This window comes from Manacus candei, unplaced genomic scaffold, assembly GCF_025592945.1.
Source record: "Manacus candei isolate 608988 ecotype Guabito, Panama unplaced genomic scaffold, ASM2559294v1 h1tg000078l, whole genome shotgun sequence".
NCBI classification, from domain to species: domain Eukaryota; kingdom Metazoa; phylum Chordata; class Aves; order Passeriformes; family Pipridae; genus Manacus; species Manacus candei.
Genome location: NW_026138126.1, coordinates 3,753,784 through 3,776,842, shown reverse-complemented (window position 1 = coordinate 3,776,842; position 23,059 = coordinate 3,753,784). Strand labels below are relative to the sequence as shown.

Below are 23,059 nucleotides of genomic sequence, written 5' to 3'. Positions count from 1 at the left end.
AGCACAAATGAGCTCCACATATCGGAGCTGACAGCTGATGGGAGCGGGATGAGGGGGAAGGAGAAGAAAAAGCCAGTTATGAAGGTGCACCAGGGTCCCTCTGTTGCCTTCCCTAAGCCCGGTCAGAGCAGGGTGTCCCTCCTGTGGCACTACAGGAGGGTTATGGAGGGACCAGGAGGTCGGGGTGCACTGAGCCTCACAGACCACACAAAGGCAGGGGCAGCTTTCTCCACACCACCCCAGTACATTCCAGCCCCAAAACTGCTGCTCCCTCCTCAGCTACACCTGCCAGCTGTGGGGCAGTCCAAGCACAAAGCTGCTCCCACAAGGAGAGGGACATGTCCCCTTCCAGCCACTTCCCACAGGCCTGGATGTGCCACCATCACAGTAACAGACCTGTCTGGCCCCACAGGTGCCAAGGAAAAGGCTGGAGGATGGTCCCTGACCACATCACTGTGTATTTGCCCCAGTGTGTGTGATGCTGTCCCTCTGTGCCCCAGGCTGTCCCCGCAGGGGCTGCAGAAGTGCCTCTGCACCTCTGCATCCTCCTGACCCCCATTCCAGCTCTCTCCCTGCACCCTCAGCCCCACAGCAGGGACCTGGTGCCGATTTCAGATGGCAAAACCCACCTCTGTGCTTACCACCTCCCACCACCCCCTGCCAGCCCCAGGAAAGCACCTCAACAATGGACCTCAGATAAAGACAAAGCCACTTGTTCTCCCATCTGGCCGCAGCGCAGAGCAGCGGGAGCCCGGCTGAAAGGGCCCCTCGCCCACAGCGGCAGCAATCCACGGAGACAAAAGAAAGCCAGCTACAAAACACGGATTTTAAAAGGTTTTGCTTCCATTTTTGGAGCCCTCAGTCCCCGCTGACAGCTCCGTGGAAGCCCACGCGGCCCATCCTGCCGGCACACAAAGCGCCGCTTCCAGCTCCTCCTTCTCCGGTGAGTAAACCCTCATTATCCCACCCTGGAGAAGGAGCACGCTCTCCACTGCACCCCAGAGTGCCACGGGAACCGAAGCAGAAGCAAGGGCACAGCAGGAAGGCCATTTTCCTGCCACTTGGCCGGTTTATGAGTCTTCCTACACACACTCCCAGCCGTCCTTTTGCTCACCGCTCCTGTTCGACCTTCAGCAAACAGCCCCGTGGTGCTGAGCCCAACATTTCCCCGTGTGGATCTGCCCACTGTGAGTGTGCCCACGCTGCAGGAGAGATTCAGGGCATGTTAGCCAGTGACGACCTTTATCCTCGCTCAAAAACACTCAGCAGATGGAAAATCAGCCTTTTTTGTGCATATATATACACATATAGGCAACTCCACCTTTTAAAACAAAGGGAAAAGTTGAGACCACGAAGCCGTTTGTGGTCATTGTTATTTTGCCATTAGTTGCACACCCCAATCTGCTTTTCCAGGCTGCAGATCGTTCCCATAGTTGGGATTCGGATCTCTGGCTCTGGTGCAAAGTCGGCTGACCTTGGGAACTCGCCCTTCCCCACACCTCAGGCTGCCACACGTAGCAGGGAGGTGACAACCCTCATTTCTCACACCTGCCTGTCTGTCTTGGTCTAGACACTACACGCAGTTTGGAGCAGGGATGGTCTCGGCACGGCTCTGTTCAGCACTCAGCACCCCGGGTGGCACTGAACACAGCTGCAGCCTCTGAAGACTGAAATACAAACAAAATAACCACAAAAACATCACCAGAGGGAACTCAGAGACCTTCTCCAACAGGTACTTCTTGGGGAGAGAGGAAGGTAAAAATCAAAAGCCAGACAAAAGCTTTGGAATCTTCCAACAACCAGTTCGTGTCAGCTGGAATGAGACATCTCTCCCTGTTATTTCTCACCCCCTGCTAACTTGCAGAGCCACCAGGAAGGAATCTGATGGTGTTCCCACTGCCATGCACAGAGTTAACCCCCCCTCCTCTCCTCTCCTTCCTCCTCCCTCTTCCTTTGGTTTCTGGGCTGAACCTTTCTGCTGATCTAGTGAAACTCCATCTCCCTTTCCCACAACTGCTGATGGGCTCACAATCGGAGAAGGAGCCCAAGGTACTCCCCAACCACAGCCCTGGGTGGTTGTGCTTTCATCTGCCCTCCTGAAAACCCTGCCAGGAATGTGAGATTGGGGTCCAGCCACGCTCCCACTGTTTGTTGGTTGCTTTAGGAAGTGTGTTTGACACGCACGTGCTGCTGTGGTCTGACTGCACACAGATCCATGCCCTGTGTTGGAAGGATGGGGATGGGAGTGTGGAGGCACAGCCAGAGGAGCAGCTCTGCCACACCAGTGAATCAGGAGACAAAACGTGGAGCAGAAGGTAGAAAGGATGGAAAAATCAGTGAGAATGAGAAGAGATCAACAAGGGAAATGGCACGTTCTCTGGGCTGACCTGTGCAGGGCCAAGAGTTGGACTTTGATGATCCTTGTGGGCCCCTTCCAAGTCAGGATATTCCATGACTCTGTGCAAGAGAACTGGAGCAAGCTGGAGAGAAGGGAGGTGTTCAGAGCCAGAGCAAGGAAGTGAAGATTAGATGGAGGAGACAAACCACAGAGCAGATGAAAACAGGAGAGAGCAGCCAAATTTGACACAGATGGAGAGTGGGGAGCAAGAATGCTCTGTTTGGAATGGATCTGTATTCCAAAGCAGTGGCATTAGGGAGCGGGGGAGCTTGTGAGAGGGATAGAAGCAAGGGAGACAGCTCCAGAATCTACATCTTTCCTCAGGAGAAGAGTGAGAGCTGCAAACTGGGTGCAGGACCGGGGAGGAGTCTCTGTGGAGACACTCCACAAGACTAAGAACACCCCTTGGAGAGGTCCTGCAGAGACCCAGGTCCCCGTGAAATCCAGGGGACAGATTTTGCACTTTTTCTTTCCGAGGGCTGTTTCTCGGTGCCTCACAAATAAAAGCAAAATGAGGGTTTTCTGACAGAACAAACAAACAGGGAGTGAATTATTTTCCATTTCCCCGTCAATAGCTTCTCCCCAGCCCAGTCGTCTTATCATCATAAAAAGTCCATTAAGCAGTAATTGGGGAGGCAGGAGAAGGCAGGGCTGGTCCGTGGAACGGGAGCACGCTCGCTCCCCAACTGGCCTTTTCTGGGAAGGCAGACAGGATAATTATAGGCTTTAGACAGAGACTTCCTCTTACTGTCAGCAGCTCTTGGCTCCCTTCAGGGAGACGGGACTGGCAAGGTTGGGCAAAGGAGGGTAAAAAAAGATCGAGGACATTTTCTGAGAAGTGAAATACTTCCACCTTGCTATTCCCCTGCTGCTGAGCCACCAAAGCCCTTCCCTGACTCAGAAAAGCTGTGCTACCACAGGCGAGTGCAGGTTGTTCCCTGTTGGACATAGGGGAATGTCACCTGGATGATTATCCCTTCTCCTTTCCTGCAAGGTCCCAGAGAAGGAAGGGTAGTGATGAAGGATGTGACCCAAGCACAGGAGTTAACACAGGCAGAAAATGGGTGAGGAAGATGAAGAACTCATTTCATACACCTTTAACTGCCCTGGCTGTCCAACACCTGCCTGTGCTGCCAGCTCCCACCTCTCCCCCCAGCCAGGATGAGGCAGCAGTCCATTCATAGCCAGCATCATGTCAAGCTGTTCTCGCCATCAGGCTTGTAACTTTGGGGATCTGGCACATCCATACAGCTTTCAAGCTCCTGTTTGAAAGGCACTGGGATACAGACCCTTTGGAAGAGGAGGTACGAGCCTGAAGCAGTGAGGCAGGAGGAGACTGAGGCTACCAAAAATCTATTCCTGGTTCTGACATGTAAGGTGAGAAAAACCTGCTTGCTGGAGGGGAAAGCATAATGGTTCCTTCTGGTCTATTTAAACTGCTGGTTTCCAGGGATGGGACTGTTTCTTATCGCGTGGGAACAGCACTGGGATGAAGTTATCCCATTTCAGCAGGAATCCTCCAGGCTACCATCCCACATCCCTGTGCATGGAAAGGATCCACCTCACTCCGTGGCAAAAAGGGTATTTGTCACTTCCACGGATCAGCCCCAGCTCCAGCAACTGGCACCTTGATACAGCCAAGGAAAACATTCCTGCAGCTGGGATTTATACAAAGGGATAATGGGGCACATGTAATGATGCACATACACAGGATGAAAACTGCTTGATGGGCCAGCACAGGGAGATGTCCCTGTTCTGCAGGGAGTGGGGTGGTATTCCAGGCCTTCTTCTTCCTTCCCCAACAGGAAAACTGGTGCCTGGTATCTCTCAGCATGTAGTGAGCACACACCAGAAAGCACCCACCATGTGAGAACTTCCACAGTGAGGGCTCAAAGCATCACCTGGGCTTGTGTTCAACAAATGAGAAATGGAGGATTGATGTTGGGGGTGAAGGGGTTTGCGTTTGGCAGGGAAGGACAGCAAATGCAGCAGGGAGCTGGTGCCCAGCACCAGAGTGAGACCCTGCACACAAGGCAAGAACGGAGGGAAAAGAGGCAGCACTAAGCAGGGTATGGAATATGTGCAGGAGGGAACGTGATCTGGAGGATGCAAGACTGAGTTTGCTTTTCAACACATTCTGTGGCCACATCCCACAAAGATCCTCCTCCCACGCCTCAGTTTCCCCACCTCCTTCTCTCCCCAGTTGAGATGGTGAGCACTGCAGGTGCACAACTGCTGCTCTCTGCTCCCACCCTCCCTCCCTGGCACAGACCAAACCGAGGGGCAAAGGAGCACGTTGGTGGGAATGCAGATGGTCCTCTGGCCAGGATTCTCCTTCATCTCCTGGCATTACAACACAGGAAGGAAGCTGCTCCTTGTGACCAGCAAGAGCTGAAGGAGATGAGCACTGCCCTCATGCAGGATGGCAGCCCTGGGATCAGCCAGGAAGCTCCAGCAAACAAAGGAGCACACGTGGCCTCAGCAACGTGGACCCTGGGGGTCCACGAATGCTGTAGTAACATCTCATTCCATGTCTGTCCACAGGTCCCATAACAAGGCCTAACAACCCAGAGCAGAGCCAGAGACCCAAGGAGCTGTCCTGGCAACTTAATGAGGGCCCCTTGTCCATCAATGTCTCGACAGCAATCCCAGGTTGTTTGCAATCATGAGCTTGAGGCAGGGAGCTCTCCCTGCCCTTGCCAAGTTGCTAAGACAGCTTCTCCTTCAGCCATCTCATTGATAATGGCATCCTGGAGCAGCTCGATTCACCACCTACTGAGAAAAGACCCAGCTAGAAAGGATTTGGCTCTTTGCTCAACTTCCACTGCTCTGAGTCACTAAAGAATCCGAGTCCAGGGGGGGACACCAGAACATGAAAAAACCATCTCCTACGGGACAAGCCTGCAAGAAGGAAAAGCTTAACGAGCCCAGATCCAGCTCCCAGGGGGCCATGCCATCTTAATATAGCCCAGCCTCAGTCCTGCACCACCACAAAGTGACAGCAGAGTCAGCACAACGGGGAAAACATGCTCCTGCAGCTCATGGTCCTTCCGAGAAAGAGCAGAGCTGGGAGCCCCAAGGATGTGATCAGGGAGATCAGCCCCAACCCTGGGTTTTGGGATGTGACACAGAGCTTTGCAAACTGTAAACACACAGTTAAGTCCTGCCTTGCATCGCCAGCTCAGGAGGGGCTGCAGCTCTACATGCACGAGATCACGGGATGGATGACCCCAGTTGAGGTTTGCCAGCTCATATGTGGGATCATTTGGGGGTGAAAGGCACACTAGGCAAATAAAATATCCTCTGATAAAGCTCTGCTCTCCTAATCCTGTAAATAAAAGCTGTATTACTTCCACTTACTAGCTGTTGTCTGCTTCTTCCCTCCAGGTTCAAGAGAAGAAGGTTCCTGGTCTACAAGAACAGGGAAAGGTACAGCTCCTACAGCACAGAATTTGGGGTGTATTCAGAAGTTTTTTGCATCATTCCTATCTGACCCCCCATTTTCTGTGGAACAAAAGGAGATTTGGGATATACAAGCTTGAAACACTGAGTCTTAACAGTATATTTTGAGCCTGTATTGCTTATCAGTATTGAGGCTTGGATGTCAAGGGAACTCAAGATGGGAGATCTTGAAAACAAGAACCCAGAACCTAATAAAGCCATGACTAATGGATGAACACAACCTTTAACAATGATGAACTTTGACTCCTACCACACGAGTCACTGCAATTTCTGTCTCTGAGCCACACTGCTCATCATTCAGATTTGTAGTGGGCACATCAACACAAAAGAATCAAAAAAAAAAAGGGAGAATCCAACAACACTGCTGAGAACTGACAGCAGGGGGAATGTGATGGGTTCAGCTCTGAGATAACTAGAGACTCAGTGAGCCAGAAAACCAGTGCAAGACACGAGTGAAAGAGAAATGGAAACGTGGAAAAGCAGCAGCGATGCCACCTTAAATTCTGCTATCCCAGACAGTAATTGAGGAAGGTGAGCTTTTGTTTGAGTAGGACAGGTTTCTGTTCCTGTTTGACACCTGCCAAGGGATGGCTTCTCACCAGGAGTCTGTCCTGCAGTCCCTCCAGGCACTGGGAAGGCAATCCTCTCCCCTTTCATCGGGGAAAGGCAATCCCTCAAGGGGCAGCTACTGGAATTAGCCCCAATTAGCAGATCTTAGAAGGAAAGGGGCATTTCATAGCACTCATACAGAAACAACACACACAGAAAGCCCTCAAAACCAAGCATATGCTCCCCAGACAAAGAGAAACAAGAGTTGAAGGATCTTCCTGGCTCTCTGGGAGCCCACTGGAACCAGTCTCAAGGTGATCTTTGAGCTGAACTGAAAAAAAACCCTACACCACCATTTTAGAAATCCATTCATACAAATCAAAGTCCAGGCTAAAGATTAGTAAATCTTAGCAGCATGCTCAGACTAATTTAAGAATAAATCCATGAATTCCAACAGAGGTGAGGGAGGAAGAGGACACAGCCAAATTAATTTGACTTTATTAATTAAAAAAACCACCAAGTTTCATCACCCCACCATTCTTTAGAGGTTGTGTGAGAGTAGGGGGAGCTATGGTCATTAATTATGCAGAAAATGCAAAACTATCAGCCTCTGAATGAGCTTAAAATAAGGAGAAACCCTTTCAGAAGGGGGAGAAATTACTCCCCAAGGCAGCTGAAATTTCTCTTGCAACTTCAAAGGACAATAAATTATTCAAATCACTCGCGCCACTCCACACGCTCTCTCACTCTCTCCCCTTCTCAATTTTATGCTCCTGAGTCAATTAAAGATTTGGAGGACTCAGAGAAACTTTGTAGAATGCTAAACCAGTTGCAGCTCCTTCTATTTATTTTTTTTTCCTCTTCTTTAAAGCTTTGCTTTTGCTCTCAGCCTCAAAAGGAAACAGAAATGATTCTGTGCATTGCAGATGAAACGAGCAGCGTTGGTTTTCGCCGGGCTCGTATGAAGCAGCAATGTTTCATGTCTGCAAAACCAAGATGGGACATGCTCAAAACCCTCCACTGTGAAAAACAGGTCAACCCACAGTCCCTCATGTCAATGGTTTGAATCATTCATTTCAAGATCCCCTTTCAAAGTCTTCACAGTAGACGTCCAAAATGTATTTATAATGCTCTCTCCTGGCACTCCTCAGGTCTGGGGGTAGCTGTGATCTCTTCCACAGTCACTGCTGTGCCCTTGGATGGAGCAGGAGGTTCCTCTGCCAAACCCCAACACGACTGTTTAGCATTTGCAGGGGGAGAACCTGGTGTGGTTTAACCAGGACAGATCCCCAGCCCAAGAGCGGGACTAATTACACCGGCCAACAACATGGCAAGAGCAGTCCTTGCTCAAAAAAGCCATCTAGACAAGCAAAAGGAGGGTTGAGAAGGTGCAGTCACAGTGTGAGGACACTCCCAGCTCCTGCCCCAGCCCCTGGCCCTCAGCCCATACGCTGCTTATCTCCTTGCACACAGCAGATGGTCCAAAACGTGACTATTTTCATGAACTTTTAACAATCCCCAAAAAATTAAAAGCAGCTGCAGTGCAGGGAACATCACAGCTTTCTAAGGTGGGAACTGGGACCAATTATGTTGCAAGAGAACATCCTTGACTGGAGGGGAAGAGTGGCACAGAGTAAATAAAACTGTTCTTGGGAGATTGTGTCTCACAGGCCAACACGAGCCCAGATTCCATCCCACGCGCCGAGGAACGACATTCCTCCGGTCGGGCGTCCTTGAAAAACACTCTGCTCACCTTCTAAGAATAATATTGGGCTTGCCAGGCCACAAAAAGGGTGGGATACCCTCACAGATTCCCTTTAGTGACCCAGGAGATTCATATTTTGCTGGTCTTGAAAAGACATAAGCACACGGGCCTTGTCAGACAGATGGAAGGCTGATGTGACCCAGGGCCTGGGTGAGACACCAGAAAGATCCTGTCCTTTCCAGCAGCATGTGCAAGAACTGCCAGAGTGAACAGGACAACCAAGGGGAAAAGTCACAAAGAAAAAAGTCTGGGCTTCCTGGCAAAGCCTGACACAGAGGAGCAGCCCCACTTTTGGCATCCAGGTACGGTGAAGACAGGCACTTCCTGCCTCACAAACCCTCTGCACATGACATTTTCACACAAGCTGCTTGTTTACACAACAAACAGATGCTCTTTTCCCCTAACTTAAACATCTAATGAAGCTGAGCAGCAAGAACCTCTGGGTGGGAAAAGATCCTTCACCAGGAGACACCCATGGCTGGGCCCCAAACACCCGTGGCTGCCGCTGTCCCCAGGTGCTCCTCAGCAGAGATTAATCTAATGAGCATTCACAGTGTGGGGCACAGCTGAGGCCTGGGCACTGCCAGCCCCCCCTGCCCCCGAGGAAGCTCTTTTGACAGATGATTGATTTCCTCCCCGGGTCCTACAGAAGGCACAAACTTTCCAATTTGAGTTATCTTTAAAAAAAAAAAAAAAAAAAAGAAGTAGGAAAGAAAAGAGATACATCACTCGATCCAGTCAGGCAAGGTTTAATTTAATCAGGCACTTAAAACAAGGTGACATAGAAGCTTAATTCAGTGTCCTTGAGTGAGACAACAACCAGTCCAGAACCCTCAACAGCCACAGCCTGGATCACAAACTGGTAGACAGAGAAGGCAGCAAAGGAAAGGGCAATTCAGGAACAAGGACAACAAGGGGTCTCCTGGCTACAAAGGCAACTGTTGCTTGGGGAACATGAGCAGCAAGTGGATCTGGGGAGGGAAGCAGGGATCTCTGCCTTCTGGAGGATGCAATTTAGCTGCTGCCTCCCTCTTGCTCACCATTAGACTCTACTCACTGAAGGAACAACGTGCAACACCCGGTAGAAACTCCACCACCCACCAACCAGCCACACAACCTCCCCTGTGCTCCCACCTTAAATTCTGCTCCCCCTCCAACCCACCCACCAAGGAGAAAAAGCCTTTCTGCACCCTTCCCCTGGCTCCTCAGCCCCCAGCAGGTTCACTGTCATTTTGGGGGGCCACAGTTAATTGGGGTCTATGACACAAACAGTGAGACACCTCAGCCTCACCACATTTCGACATCTTCCTTCTCTCAGGACAGCGCTGTCAGGATCCACCTCAAACACCTAAAATGAAGCAGCTTCCTCTGACTGGAGAGAGATTCCCTCCCCACTGATGTCGACTTAACATGTCTATCAAGTCCTAAGATGGAGCCTCCTTGATCTTTACTACCATCTTACGTGACAACTGCTGTCTTGGCCAAAAGCAGATCAAAGCTGGGACCTCCAGAGCTAAAAGCTGTGAGCTGAGCCAGAGGCTAATCCTCTGGGAATGAGAGCACGGGAGGGACGGCTCAGGAGAGGAGTCAGATGCACCTGTAAGTCATTGTGATCAGGATCTCAGCGAGCCCAGCTGTGCTGCCACCACCTCCTGCACCTTGCAGGAGGAGCACACACCTTCCACATCACACACCTCCCATGGCACCAGCTCCCTGCCCTGTCAGCCTAATCAGGGACCTACAGGAGCTCCTTTCCCATCCCAGCACGTTTTCCATCCTGTCCATGAGTCTCACATGCCTGGTGCAAGCCTGGCTGCTGTCTTCTCCCAGCCCCACGGATGCTCATGGAGCACAAGCCCCCCCCACTCCCACACATGCACCTCCCAAGAATTCCCCTGTTCTGCAAATTAATGATGGTGCAAGAGCAATTAAAAGGGAAGAAAGCCAGGGTAATGCATCATAAAAGGGGTTTTATTCTTTTATTTTGTCAATTGCAATTTAGATTTAATTATTTATGGTAATACTTCAGAGTGTGCTAGTAAAGAGTTCTATACCATGATTTATAAAAGGAAGGAAACCTAAGTAATAAGTAACATTTGCTGCCATTAAATCTTGCTGGGGCGGAGAGAGCCACACACCAGCCTTCTGTGTATGCAAAGTACCAATTAGCAAAGTGCTATTGTAAAGCACAAAGGTTTAATCAATGAGAAAAATCCACTTGAAAACAGCGAGCGTGCTGATTCCAGTCAGAAAAACGGGCACATTTCTATACAGTAAGTGGCTTTTTATCTGCAGCTGAGGAGCACTTAGAGCGGGCACGTCATTCCTTCAGGTGGCAGAGGAGGGCAGGAGGACCTGACCACTGCCCTCAGCCCAAAAGCAGCTCTGCTGTGCCCTGTCCACCAGCAGGATGAGGCTGATTCTGTGCACACACAAACCGAGGTGTTTTGGGGTGCTCACCACAGAGGTTTTATGGCTCAGGCTGGGGGTATGAACAGGGAACACCAAGGCTTAGTGCTGTGCCCAGGTCCATCAGCAATCTGGGGACTGTTACCCTCCCTGGACTCACATCCATCTGTCTCTGCTGTGTGGTTTTCTCTCAGCTCCAAGGGGCACAAGACCTGCCTCTTTGGCTGTGCAGCTCTTGGGGAGGTCTCCCCTCACTCCCTGCAGTGATGCCAATTCCTGGTACTCGCCCAAACAGCTGAATCCTTAACAAAATGATAATACTTTCCATTTAATGAAAATAATCACGGAATTAGCAATTTCCAGTTCTATGGCTGCCCTTGACTGTACAGAAGAAACAAAGTGTCCATATGCAACCAAAGAAAAAGAGAAGGAACATGTCTGCTTTACACCTTTCCATTATTGTCCTCTTCAGCTTCCCAAGGAGGAACAGCAGGCAGAAAGTAGTGTGGTGCTTTGGGTTTTTAATTTAAATGGCAGTTTCCTTTAAATAGAACACTCCTGCCACAGAAAGATTTAAATCACTGACTGAGATCAATTAGCCTCGGAAACAAGGGAAGTATTTTAATGGTCCTTTGATTGCAGAGGCCACAGCTCCTCCAGTGCTGCACTGGGAGAGGAGGCAAGTTCCAGCTTTCAGCCCAGGCTTTGCTGCACAGGGAGATGTTCCCCCTGTGAAGCTGGGAGGGTGATGCCCTCCAAAAGCCAGAATCCCAGGGGTTTCCTATCTCCAATGCAGGCTTCCCACCACGGCAGGGGCACCACCCCCCTGTGCCCGGGGGGCTGCAGGGCCTGGGCAGCCCCTCTGGTGAATTAGGGCAGGAAATGGGGTCAGCGCCGTGGCCAAATGGAAACCGGCCAAGGGATTACGGGAGAGGCAGTGACAGAGCCCAGGGCCATCTGATGGGAGAGGACATTGTCAGAACAGAGTGACAGCTCCTCACACAGCCTCTGCAGTTGTGACAGACAAAGCTGTTTGCTGTTTGCAAGGCTCAGTGGGGAGCAGCACGGACCAGCTCGGGTGCTGCTGACTGAGAGGGGATCTCTCCAGAGCCACTCCAAAACCAGGAGCTACCAACTCTCTGTCCACTCATCACCACCAGGCACAGCAACAGCCCCAGAGCAACTCCAGCAACTGGGAACAGGGAGCAGCCCCAAGGGCACGGCTCAGGGAGGTGCTGAGCTGTTCCACAGGTCAAGAGAAGAGACACCACCTTCCCAATTTCATCTGCACAGCAAGCAGGTAAGAGCAGCCCCACCTTGGGCAACCTGCAAAGTTCCTGCATGGACATCTGTGAGCAGCAAGAGGAAAAAGAATACAAAACCTCAGAGTTCAGGATCCAAGGACACTGCAGAACTACAGGAGAGAGAAATTCAGCTGCAAGCAGCGAGGTGTCTGCGGAGCAGGGACAGATTTCAGCAGGGCTTGGGCCACAGAACTGGTGCCTTCTGCCTTATCTGACCAGCATCAGCCCCCCTGAGGGCACATTTCCCCCCAGAAGGGCTTGGTAGCAGTCAGACAGTACATGGGATCTCCTTGTTCTGCTGTAATTTCTTAGCAAACCTCACCCCAGAGATGATGGACAGACAAGATGCTCATTTCTTCTCAGGAAAAGCCAAATCCACAGAAGAACTGAGGTCACACAGCCACAATTTTGAGAAGCCTTGATTCTGCAATGAGCACACAGGGCTTGGTGTACACGTAAAATTAAAATGGACCCCACTTTTCACAGGCACTTGGGTATCACAGGGAATGAATCAGGGCTCTTCTTACACAGAGAAGCACAGAAACACCTGAACTCTCCACCCACTCCTGCAAAGCTGCACTGCTGGCTTTGCAAACAGCGATTTTGCCAGGAGTGTTACAGCAAAACCAGTGGCAAGAACAAGACCCCAGAGCCCTGACACTGGATTTTCCACTGAATCCCCTCTCCTGACTCCACTGCACAAAGAGTCGGGAATGGAAATTCCCGGTGCCCCCTTTCACAACCAACAAGGCCACCCTGAGCCCAGTGGAACACAGCAGCACTCATTGACTCTGGGTCCTCATAAAGACCCTGCAAGAGCATTGGCTGCAACACCCAAGTAGGGCCCTGGATAAATCCTTGGACAAAAGACTCATGGCAGGTTCCCTGCTGCCAGACACTGCACTGTTCCTGCTACTCAGGACAGCTCAAACTGAAGCTCTGGCCCTACAGTGAAGCCCAGCTCCCTTCCCAGGCTTAAGAAATGAAAAAGAATAAAATAAAACATTATCTTTCTGCACATGAGCGTTCCTCCCTGCAAAGAAGGATTAAGCATGAACCCAGCAAAACTCAGGAGTGAGGCAAGGGCAAACACACCCCCCACTTGCCTACTGCAGAGAGGATAGAAAGCACTTGCTCCAAAAAAAATCTCCCAGCAACCGAAAGGTCGTGGGTCCATTCAATCCCCGGTGACGGCGTCATCGTAATAAACCCTGATAACGAAGCGATTACGTTAAAAGCTGTCAAGGGCCACGCTGACCAGAGCAGCCCTCTCACCAGCTTCAAGCAGCTTTGCAGGGGAGGGGAAAAAAAAAAAAAGTCATAATTCAATCAGCCTGGAAAAGTCTATTCCCCACTGATCCCAAGCGATCAGCCTTCATGTCGAAGGAACATTACATTCAAGTCGCTGAAGATTTTCACCTTTTTTTTTTTTTTTTTTGCCTTCCCCTTTTTTCATTTTTTAAAGCCAGAATTGAAAGGCAGCAAAGATAAAAACTGTGTTAAACTGGAACTGGTTCACTCGGGGGAAGGAGGAACATAATACTCTTTCTTCATGATGCTGTTTGGAATCCAGCCCCAGAAAGTAACACGACAACGGTCACCAGTGTCTGACAGATCCTGAAAGGCAGGAGCAGGAGAGGACAATATGGGCGAGCTGGGTGGAGATGGGGCCAGGAGAAGGGGGAGGAGGGCTCTGGCAAGAGCTGTCAGGCAGCTCCCTCCCTTCTCTCCAGCTCTTTGCAGGCTTGGGGGCAACCCGAGGTTCAAAGCGGGCTGTGAGGGCCCAGCTGCCCTGTGTGTCCCCCAGAGGTGGGACTGGGAAAAAGGGGAAGGCACCAGTGGAAAGCTGAAGAAGTTAGAAAATGAAACACATGGTCAGGTATTGAACACTTCTATAAATGCTGGAAAGGAGAGGGGGATACTTTGCTGAGGTGAGAAAAGGAGCAGGGAAAGAGCAGAGTCACTTACTTTCAGCTACACAGTCTATCAGCAGCATGGAGAGGAGGTTCACGAGGGAGACCAGTGAAGACATCCCAGGGCTGGGAAGGATCCTCATCCTCTGCACTGGCCTTCGGCCCCAGCCGGGAAGGCTCCGGGTCAGCGGGACTCACAACGTCTCCCCAGCCTTGTCAGCACCTGTGGGGGCACAAAGGGGAGAGCATTGAGGGGGAGCTGGGTGGGCAGAGGAGTACAAGGTATAGAGCACTGAGGGGGAGCTGGGTGGGCAGAGGGGGCACAAAGGGGAGAGCACTGAGGGGGAGCTGGGTGGGCAGAGGGGGAACTACAAGGAGAGCACTGAGGGGGAGCTGGGTGGGCAGAGCCGAGCAGAGCCCGAGGGGCAGTGGGGGCCCAAGGTAATTGCTGCCCATGGTCCCTGTGGGGAGCCCAGGCAGCTCCACGAGGACCTGACCAGCTCCATGGCCCAGCAGTCTGGTGGGGACACGAGGCTGGTGGGCTCTGGCTCCCTGCCAGGGCAGGTGATGAAGCGAATCTCAGCACTCGCACTCACAGAGGGAGGGAACGGCGCAGGAAGGAGAACGGGAATCAGGAGGCACCAACCACACAGAACCCACGTTTAAAGTTTAACACTCATCAGCTCCTCTCCCTCCCCAGCCCGGGAGATGCAGCAGCGCCGGCAGAGCAGCGCTGAGCAATGAGGTGTGAAGGGATGTGACCCGACAGGGCCCAGGGACCCTCTGAAAGGGCGATTTTTCCACAAAAGCGCAGGGAGAAGAAGAAAAACTGAAACCTCACACGTGAAAAACCCAGCAAGGAAGAAAAAAAAAATCCCCCACCAAGAGGGAAGATGAAGCAGGAGATGTTTTCCCCGGGTCCCCTTTTGTCCGCTGAGGATCTGTGTGGTTCGGGGAGGGATCCTCTGTGCTGTGCAGCACTCACCCAACACAGCAACCCTGACCCTCAGCCTGGCATCAGTGTGGGCGTCCCAGAGCCCCTCCTGCATGGGAAACACATGCTGGAGAGATCCCAGGCTTCTTTCCATGGCTTTCACTACATGTCTGAGAGACCCTACTCCACTTGGTGCCTCAGTTTCCCCACTTGCAACACACAGAGGAACCACTTTACTGAGTTACACAAAACAGGGAGAAAGAACACCTGGAGTAGGGAATATCACATAGTTGATCCTGATGGATCGAGTAAACACAACCTCTAACAGCTATGGGAGAGATTTTTCTCCTGATCACCTCTGCCCTGGACGTGGCAGAGTGTGGCTGCAGGACACAACCAGCACATCAGCACTGCTGCCACGGGGCAGAGGGAGCTCAGCACCCGCCTGCTCCCCTCACCCTGCCAGCACATTTCCATGGAGACAACTCCTGGCTCCAAATGGAGCTTACAGCTTTATCCTGATCCCTGTGCAAAGCTGGAATGGCATTAGGGGAGCTGTATTCTTAGCCACCACCCCAGTCCTGAGTGTCGCTTCCCTCAGTCACAGAGGTGAGCTCTGCCCCAGAAGGGCCAAAAATAAGAGTGAAAACTGCAGCCACAACCTCCTCCCATGGTTGGCAGCTCAGAGGTTTCCCAGCAGCCAGACTGAGCTCTGGGATAATGGCCCAGAGCTGTGGAAGGATGCTCAGATCTGACAGATTCCTTCCCGCTATCGTTACGCCAATTAGAAATCAAACCCAGGGTTTATCACCTTTTGGAAAAAAGCCAGGTAGGAGATATTGTACAATGATCAAAGGCTTGGAAAGGACTAAGGGGATAGTGAGGCTGTTTAGGCTTTCTGATACACATCAGGGTGGGAGACTGTCAGGACAGGCAGTGTGAAGGGGCATTTTAATCTTTTTCTGTCCCATTAACTCTCCAAGGCTGAGCTGTACAGAATTAAAAGAAAAGGCAGGATAAACAAGAAGTCCCCATATGTACTCAGCCCTAAAGAGCAACTTTTTCAGACAGACGCTTTGGACTTGCACTTTGAGGATTACAAAGCCTCTGCTGTGTGCTCTCTGCTCCTCTAGATCCATCGTGCTTCAGCGCCGGCTCATGAAAACCGAGCACGAATACTGATACAAAAAAGAGAAAAGATCTGGATTCTGTCACTGGGAATCTCTTCAAATGTTTGTTCTAGACACACTCAGAGAAACACAGAGGCTCCAGCCAGCCTCAACTCGTGGTTTTCAGGGTTCCAGGGTGCAGAACAACGCGCTGGGGTTTCTTTTGTTGCTGCAGAGAGCAGGAACATCATGAATAGCTGCGATGGTAACTGTTAATTAAACTGGGGATGTGGCACCGATGCCAGCACAACAAATGGAGCCGTGTTGCTGCTCACTGGCTCTCCCTCCCTCCTGCTTCAGTCACGCAGCTCCCAGTTCCCACCAGCAAGGCTGGAAGGGAGAGGACAAGAGCTGGAGAGAGCAACTATCCACCCAAATATTTAGTTCCCTGTGCTAAAATAAAACAAACCAAACCAGTGTTGGCTCAGCCACCATTTCAGAACCTCTCATTTTTCTTTATCAGAGCAATATATCCCCCCCACACACTCCTAAAAGTGCCACCAAACATCTCCTGGAGCCTTGTCTGCTCTCCAAACATTTCCCTTTATCAGAGCAATATAAACCAGCCCACAGTCCCCCAAAAATGCCACCAAACATCTCCTTGAGCCTTTTGTCTGCTCTCCAAACATTTCTCTTTATCAGAGCAATATAAACCAGCCCACAGTCCCCCAAAAATGCCACCAAACATCTCCTTGAGCCTTGTCTGCTCTCCAAACATTTCTCTTTATCAGAGCAATATAAACCAGCCCACAGTCCCCCAAAAATGCCACCAAACATCTCCTTGAGCCTTGTCTGCTTTCCAAACATTTCTCTTTATCAGAGCAATATAAACCACCCCACAGTCCCCCAAAAATGCCACCAAACATCTCCTGGAGCCTTGTCTGCTCTCCAAACATTTCCCTTTATCAGAGCAATATAAACCAGCCCACAGTCCCCCAAAAATGCCACCAAACATCTCCTTGAGCCTTTTGTCTGCTCTCCAAACATTTCTCTTTATCAGAGCAATATAAACCAGCCCACAGCCCCCCAAAAATGCCACCAAACATCTCCTTGAGCCTTGTCTTCTCTCCAAACATTTCTCTTTATCAGAGCAATATAAACCAGCCCACAGTCCCCCAAAAATGCCACCAAACATCTCCTGGAGCCTTGTCTGCTCTCCAAACATTTCTCTTTATCAGAGCAATATAAACCACCCCACAGTCCCCCCAAAAATGCCACCAAACATCTCCTTGAGCCTTGTCTGCTTTCCAAACATTTCTCTTTATCAGAGCAATATAAACCACCCCACAGTCCCCCAAAAATGCCACCAAACATCTCCTTGAGCCTTGTCTGCTCTCCAAACATTTCTCTTTATCAGAGCAATATAAACCAGCCCACAGTCCCCCAAAAATGCCACCAAACATCTCCTTGAGCCTTGTCTGCTTTCCAAACATTTCTCTTTATCAGAGCAATATAAACCAGCCCACAGTCCCCCAAAAATGCCACCAAACATCTCCTGGAGCCTTGTCTGCTCTCCAAACATTTCCCTTTATCAGAGCAATATAAACCAGCCCACAGTCCCCCAAAAATGCCACCAAACATCTCCTTGAGCCTTTTGTCTGCTCTCCAAACATTTCTCTTTATCAGAGCAATATAAACCAGCCCACAGCCCCCCAAAAATGCCACCAAACATCTCCTTGAGCCTTGTCTTCTCTCCAAACATTTCTCTTTATCAGAGCAATATAAACCAGCCCACAGTCCCCCAAAAATGCCACCAAACATCTCCTGGAGCCTTGTCTGCTCTCCAAACGCAGCACCAATGATCTTCCACGGCTCAGAGCAGCCAAGAGAATGTGCTGCTCTCCAAAGGATGGAGCTGAATGCAGGAATGTCAGGGAAATGTTCTGCCTCCTCCAGAGAGAGGAGCCTGGCAGCTCCACTCTCCCACCTCCAGCATGGCTTTTCATGCCATATAATGGGCTCGGATGGAGAAGGTCTGGTAAAGGGGATACAGCAACAGCTCCAAGACTGGAGAAGGAGATGCCAGAGGGTGACACTTCCGCTCCGGTGCTAATGTGCTTCCCGGGCCCTTGACGGAGACAGAAAGTGCTGGCAGAGATATTAGGACATGTCAGCTTCAATCCAGCAACTCATCCTTCAGAGCAGGTACATCACTGGCTGTCTTTCCCCCCCGGATACGGGATTTTCAGGACAGCAGGATGTGCCCCCACCTGGTTCCCCTGCGGCTGCCGGGGACAAGCTGGGACAGAGTTTGCTCTGCTCCCTTGGGAGAGCCCTGGCAATAGGGAGGCTGGAAACAGATTGATCCACGGCAAGATTCCCGCCTACAGGGCAGAACATGCCATGTTTGGAACCAGCTGCCACCCAACAAGGCCCTCCTGCCCTCCCAGCAGGCCTGGAAAGGTGGGAATTGTTCTGGTGGAAGCTCAAATCAGAAGGGCTCTGTCACCCATCCTCTGCCCTCCCCATGGCACAGCTTACCTTGTCTGTGCTCTTTGGAGCAGGTTTGCTCACTCCTGCCTGTCCCTGAGCACCCAGCCAAGCTCCTGGCACCAGCCAAGCCAACATAATGGCAGTTTTCCTGTGCTGCTCCACGGACCTGCAAACCCACACTAAATTCCCTGGCACGGGATCCCCTGCAACACAAGCAAACCACCTAACAGACCTCAATCCTTGCTAAAGAATGCAATTAAGTGAAGCCATGGCCCCCAGTGGGGTCAGATTTGTGCTAGATACGGTCACATTTCAGGAATAAGATTAATTCTTACAGTAAAAGAGCTCCTGTAAGACATTCATTCTTATGTGCTGCCTAATCTCTAGCTCTGAGCATGGCCCCGTGTGCAGCTTGTAAGAGCTGAGCCCGGGGTCTTGAAGAGCATTATTAAAAATAATAAAACTCAGAAGTGTTTGCAAGAAGCAGCTTCTCACTGCAGCTCCTCCAGCCAGGATGGAGCCAGGGATCTGCAGGGACCCAAGGGTGCAAGGCACAGAGGGTGAAGTGCTCAGAAGCACCTACATTTCTTAAGAGCTTAAGTTCCACTGAGAGTCAAAGGGACTTAATCTAAGCTGCTGTAAGATGCTTTTGAAGATTTTCCCCCCAGTAACTCCCATTTCAGAGGGTGCTGGATACCTTATGCCCTTAAGCTACTTTAGGTATCCCAGGGGATATAGGAGGAGGGGGCTTTATCTACAGACCAAGTTGATTACCTTGGTCTTCACTGCTTACAGGGGGACATGCTGCTAAAAAAGAAGTGTCTGCACAGTTATGGACACTGGGATGGGTCAGGGCCTTGCAGGGATTTTCACACAATCACATAATCATGGAATGGTTTGGGTTGGAAGGGACCTTAAAGATCATCTCGTTCCACCCTGTGCCATGGGCAGGAACACTTTCCACTAGACCAGGTTGCTCCAAGCCCTGTCCAACCTGGCCTTTAACACTTCTAGGGTTGGAGAATTCACAACCTCTCTGGGCAACATTTTGCCCTTTGTTACTTCTTCTCAGCCCTGATGGAGCTGGTAATTGAAACATTTGCTCTGCATTAAAAAAAAAAACCAACAAACAGGAGGGAGGGACCTTGCCTTCATTTTGGATTCATTACAATATAACAACTTGAAAAAAAAAAAATCACAAAGAAGCATTTGGGCTTCTCTTCTGTTCCACCTGCCCGTGAAGGGGAGAAGGAGGACTTTAAAGAAATTCTCTGCAAAAAGTTCCACCCAGATCTAGGAGATTATTAAACATCTTCATTTTCAGCAGCTGCTGTGGGAGAATTGCTCCCATTAGGCACATCAATCGGAGCAAACACCTTGCAGGCAGAGGGCTGCACTGAGGGCTCTTCCTTCCAGCAGCACCAGCTCAGTTTGTACTGCCTATTAACAGAGGTCAGTGGGTCACTTCATTTCCTCCCAGCAACCTCTTTAAAGGGAGAAAGAAAAGCTTTTAGCACAACCACCAGCTCATTTGTCACCTCCCCTGGGGAGGGGAGAGATGAAATTTGAATTCACCACCCCACAATTCCCGCTTGCTCCTACCCAACACCCTGCCCTCGGCAAACCCCACCTCACCAGGGCTGGGATGAGGAAACTTGGCACTGGTGGTTTGCTCAAGGTGGGTCCTGCCTGCTTGGACCTGGCCCAGGAGCCCACCCTGGCACCTCTCCCGTGGGCTCTGGGGAGCAGTGCTGGCTCTGAAAGCCTGCACAGCCCATGTCATAGAATTACAGGATGGTTTGGGTTGGAAGGGATCTTAAAGATGATCCAGTTCCACCCCTTGCCATGGGCAGGGATGCCACTCACTGGATCAGGGTGCTCAGGGCCCCCATGCAAGGTGGCCTTGAATATTTCCATGGATGGGACATCCACACTCAGGTTGCTTTGCTGGCAAGTGTTTGGCTCCTTCCTGGGGAAACAGAGCATGAAGAGAGGAGCCTCAAAGTATGTGTTTCTGACACCTATTTCCCTCTCCTAACTCATAACACACTGACCAGCCCAGCCCTGTTTAATGGGCAGGGAGAGAGCATAGCCATGAAAGTGTTGGTGGTAGGGAGGGAGATGCTGCCTCTGCTCCAAAAGCTCCTCAACCCCAGATCTTGGTTAGACAGGAAAACCCCAAGGACACTCACCCAGAGATCAGGTCTGCACACAGCAGCATCACTGCTGCTCCCAGGATTAGCTCCTGGCAGAGGAAAAGCCAACCAAACCTGCCAACCACAAGAGCAAAGTGCCAAAAGTCCAGCAAGTCCCAGTGCCAGAGCCGTGCACATCCTTTCCCCACACCAGGGAGACCCTGCAGCCCTCCCTGTGTCTGCTGAATCCCACTCCTCAGGCCAGCAAAGCCCCCAAAATAACTCTGCCTTCTGGGCCCCTTCATCTCAGCAAAGACACCCTGGCTATGTGGAGCCTTGGAGCCTGTTGCTGCTGAGAGGACCAGGCTGGGCTGGGGCACAGGGGGCTGTGGTGCTCCCATATCCCATGGGATCCCCTTCCCACAGCGCTTCAAGACACCTTAACTAAACAAACACAACCCCCATGAGCAGCAAAGCTCACCTCAAGACTAACTGGTGGCTTTAGCTGCCCGGTTCCAGGGGCTGTGCAGAAAGGACTGATCCTAAAAGATGCCTGATCCTGCCCAAAAAACGAGGCATTGGAGCATTTCCAAGTCAGTCCCTCCCCCTCCAAAGCTGCTGGACACAGTTGCTCTTCTAGGCTCGAATGCAACTCCCCAACCCACTTCAAAACACGGGCCATGGGCTTGGCAAACACAATTAGAGCAGGCAGCAGAGATCCTTCAGAGTGAAGCACGGCTGTTTATCTATCACCGAGTTACTTAGATCTTAAAAAAATATTTACAAGAAAGAGGCAGAGTATTATCTTCCACGGGGAAACAAACACAGATGGAGAAAAAAAAAAAGAGCTTTGATCAGGACTGTCTCGGTCCTACTCGCTGCTTTTCATCCCCAGATCTCCAAGTGCTTTAATATGACAGTATTATCCCTTTTTACAATGTGGGAAACCAGAGGAAACTGCACAGTAAGACAGCTCACTGTGTTAGCACGCACACAGACACACACACAATATCTTTCCTCCTTCCTGCACCATTTCTAGTCCTCTCAGATGTGTGAAGTGCCAAGCAACAGGTAAAAGGGGCATTTTGGGGCGTAGCAATGCAGGTGTTGCAAGAGATGCTACTCCCTGCCCAGGGGTGCAATGGCACACTAAGGGTTAAGCTGTGGTGGCTGCAGGAGAAATGAGACAGGAGAGCTCCGAGTTGGGCTCCAATCGTCAGGAGAAATTAATTTCCCCCCAGCCTGTCCCCCGGAGTGACAGCTCTGACAGGCAGTGATGTATCACAGAGCATTCAGCAGGTGCAGCACAGCACGGACAGGGCAGAGGGGACGTCGCCGCAGCCGGAGGGATGCGGCAGCGAGGGGAGGAGGACAAGGAGCAGGAGGAGGAAGCACAGCTCCCATGGCCTGGCTGCACCCTGATAAACCCAAGCCCATCCACGCTTTGGGGTGCTGCAGCCACAGGAGGACCCCAAAGGACCCTCCCCTGCAAAAAGCCAGTGGCAGCACCATGGCAGCACCAGCGAGAAGGAGGCAATGCTGGAGCCACCAGAAATGCCAGGAGCATCCTCCAGAGCTGGGCTGAAGATGTGGCTTCTCTTCTGCCTCTATGCACACAGGGCAGGGCTGGGCTATCCTCTGGGATGCACTAAGGGAAGGACTGGATTGACACAGGACCACACTCCCCTCCACCCCATCCCCTTCCCCTCGCTCCCACACAAACACATCCTTCAGCAATTCCCAACAAACCCTCACGATCTCCGCCGGGCGCCCGACGGCATCAGCGATCGTCAACTAAATTGCCTTGTGGTTCTGGGTAATACTTTGCGTTTCTTCTTGCAGGCCTCAGAGCTTTATTTATTTATTTAGGAAGTCATTCATCATTAGCCCCAGCTCAGCTGCCTGACAGACTGGGAGCTCCTTGGGGCACATCCCGTCTCCGCGCCTGCCACGCGCGCACCGACAGCGCTGGGTAAATAACCGTCCGTCAGCCACGTCCTGCAGCATCCTCAGCTCAGCGAGGGGAATAAACACCATCCTCTGCCAGCAAATAATGCTGAAATCACCAGCATCCCCCTCCCAAAGCACCTGCACCTCAAGCCTGGGAGCCAGGCTGATGGGTGATGCTGAGTTGCTGCGACCTGCTCCGGACCGGCGGGGGAACACAGGGATCTGCTCTGTGCTGGTGCAGCCTCACCTCAAGTCTTGGGGCAGTTTGGAGGTCACAATATAAGAAGGATTTGAAGTTATTAGAGTGTACAATGGTGGCCACAGAGATAGGAAAGGATCTAGACAGAAAGTCATAAGAGGAGTGGCTGGTTCAGCTGGAGCAGAGGAGACTGAGGGGAGACTCCTCGGGGGCTGCAGCTCCTGCCGAGGGGAGGCGGAGGGGCAGGGACTGAGCTCTGCTCTGGGACCAGGGACAGGGACCAGGGAAGGGCTGGAGCTGTGCCAGGGGGGTTGGGATGGATCTCAGGGAAAGGTTCTTCCCCCACAGGGTGCTGGGGCACTGCCCAGGCTCCCCAGGGCAGTGGGCACGGCCCCAAGGCTGCCAGAGCTCCAGGAGGGTTTGGACAACGCTCTGAGGG

General features: G+C 51.4%; 1 protein-coding gene across 7 annotated transcripts in view; it reads right to left on the bottom strand.

The window, feature by feature from the left end:
* Nucleotides 1-23,059, bottom strand: part of PTPRS (protein tyrosine phosphatase receptor type S) — a 166,838-nt gene that overhangs the window by 88,048 nt on the left and 55,731 nt on the right. For all 7 annotated transcript variants that reach the window (XM_051810457.1, XM_051810465.1, XM_051810458.1 and 4 more), the window contains one exon: nt 13,856-14,023. In XM_051810457.1, coding sequence (XP_051666417.1) covers nt 13,856-13,943 — 88 coding nt within the window. In that variant the 5' untranslated portion in view covers nt 13,944-14,023. The remainder of the gene's footprint in view (nt 1-13,855; nt 14,024-23,059) is intronic.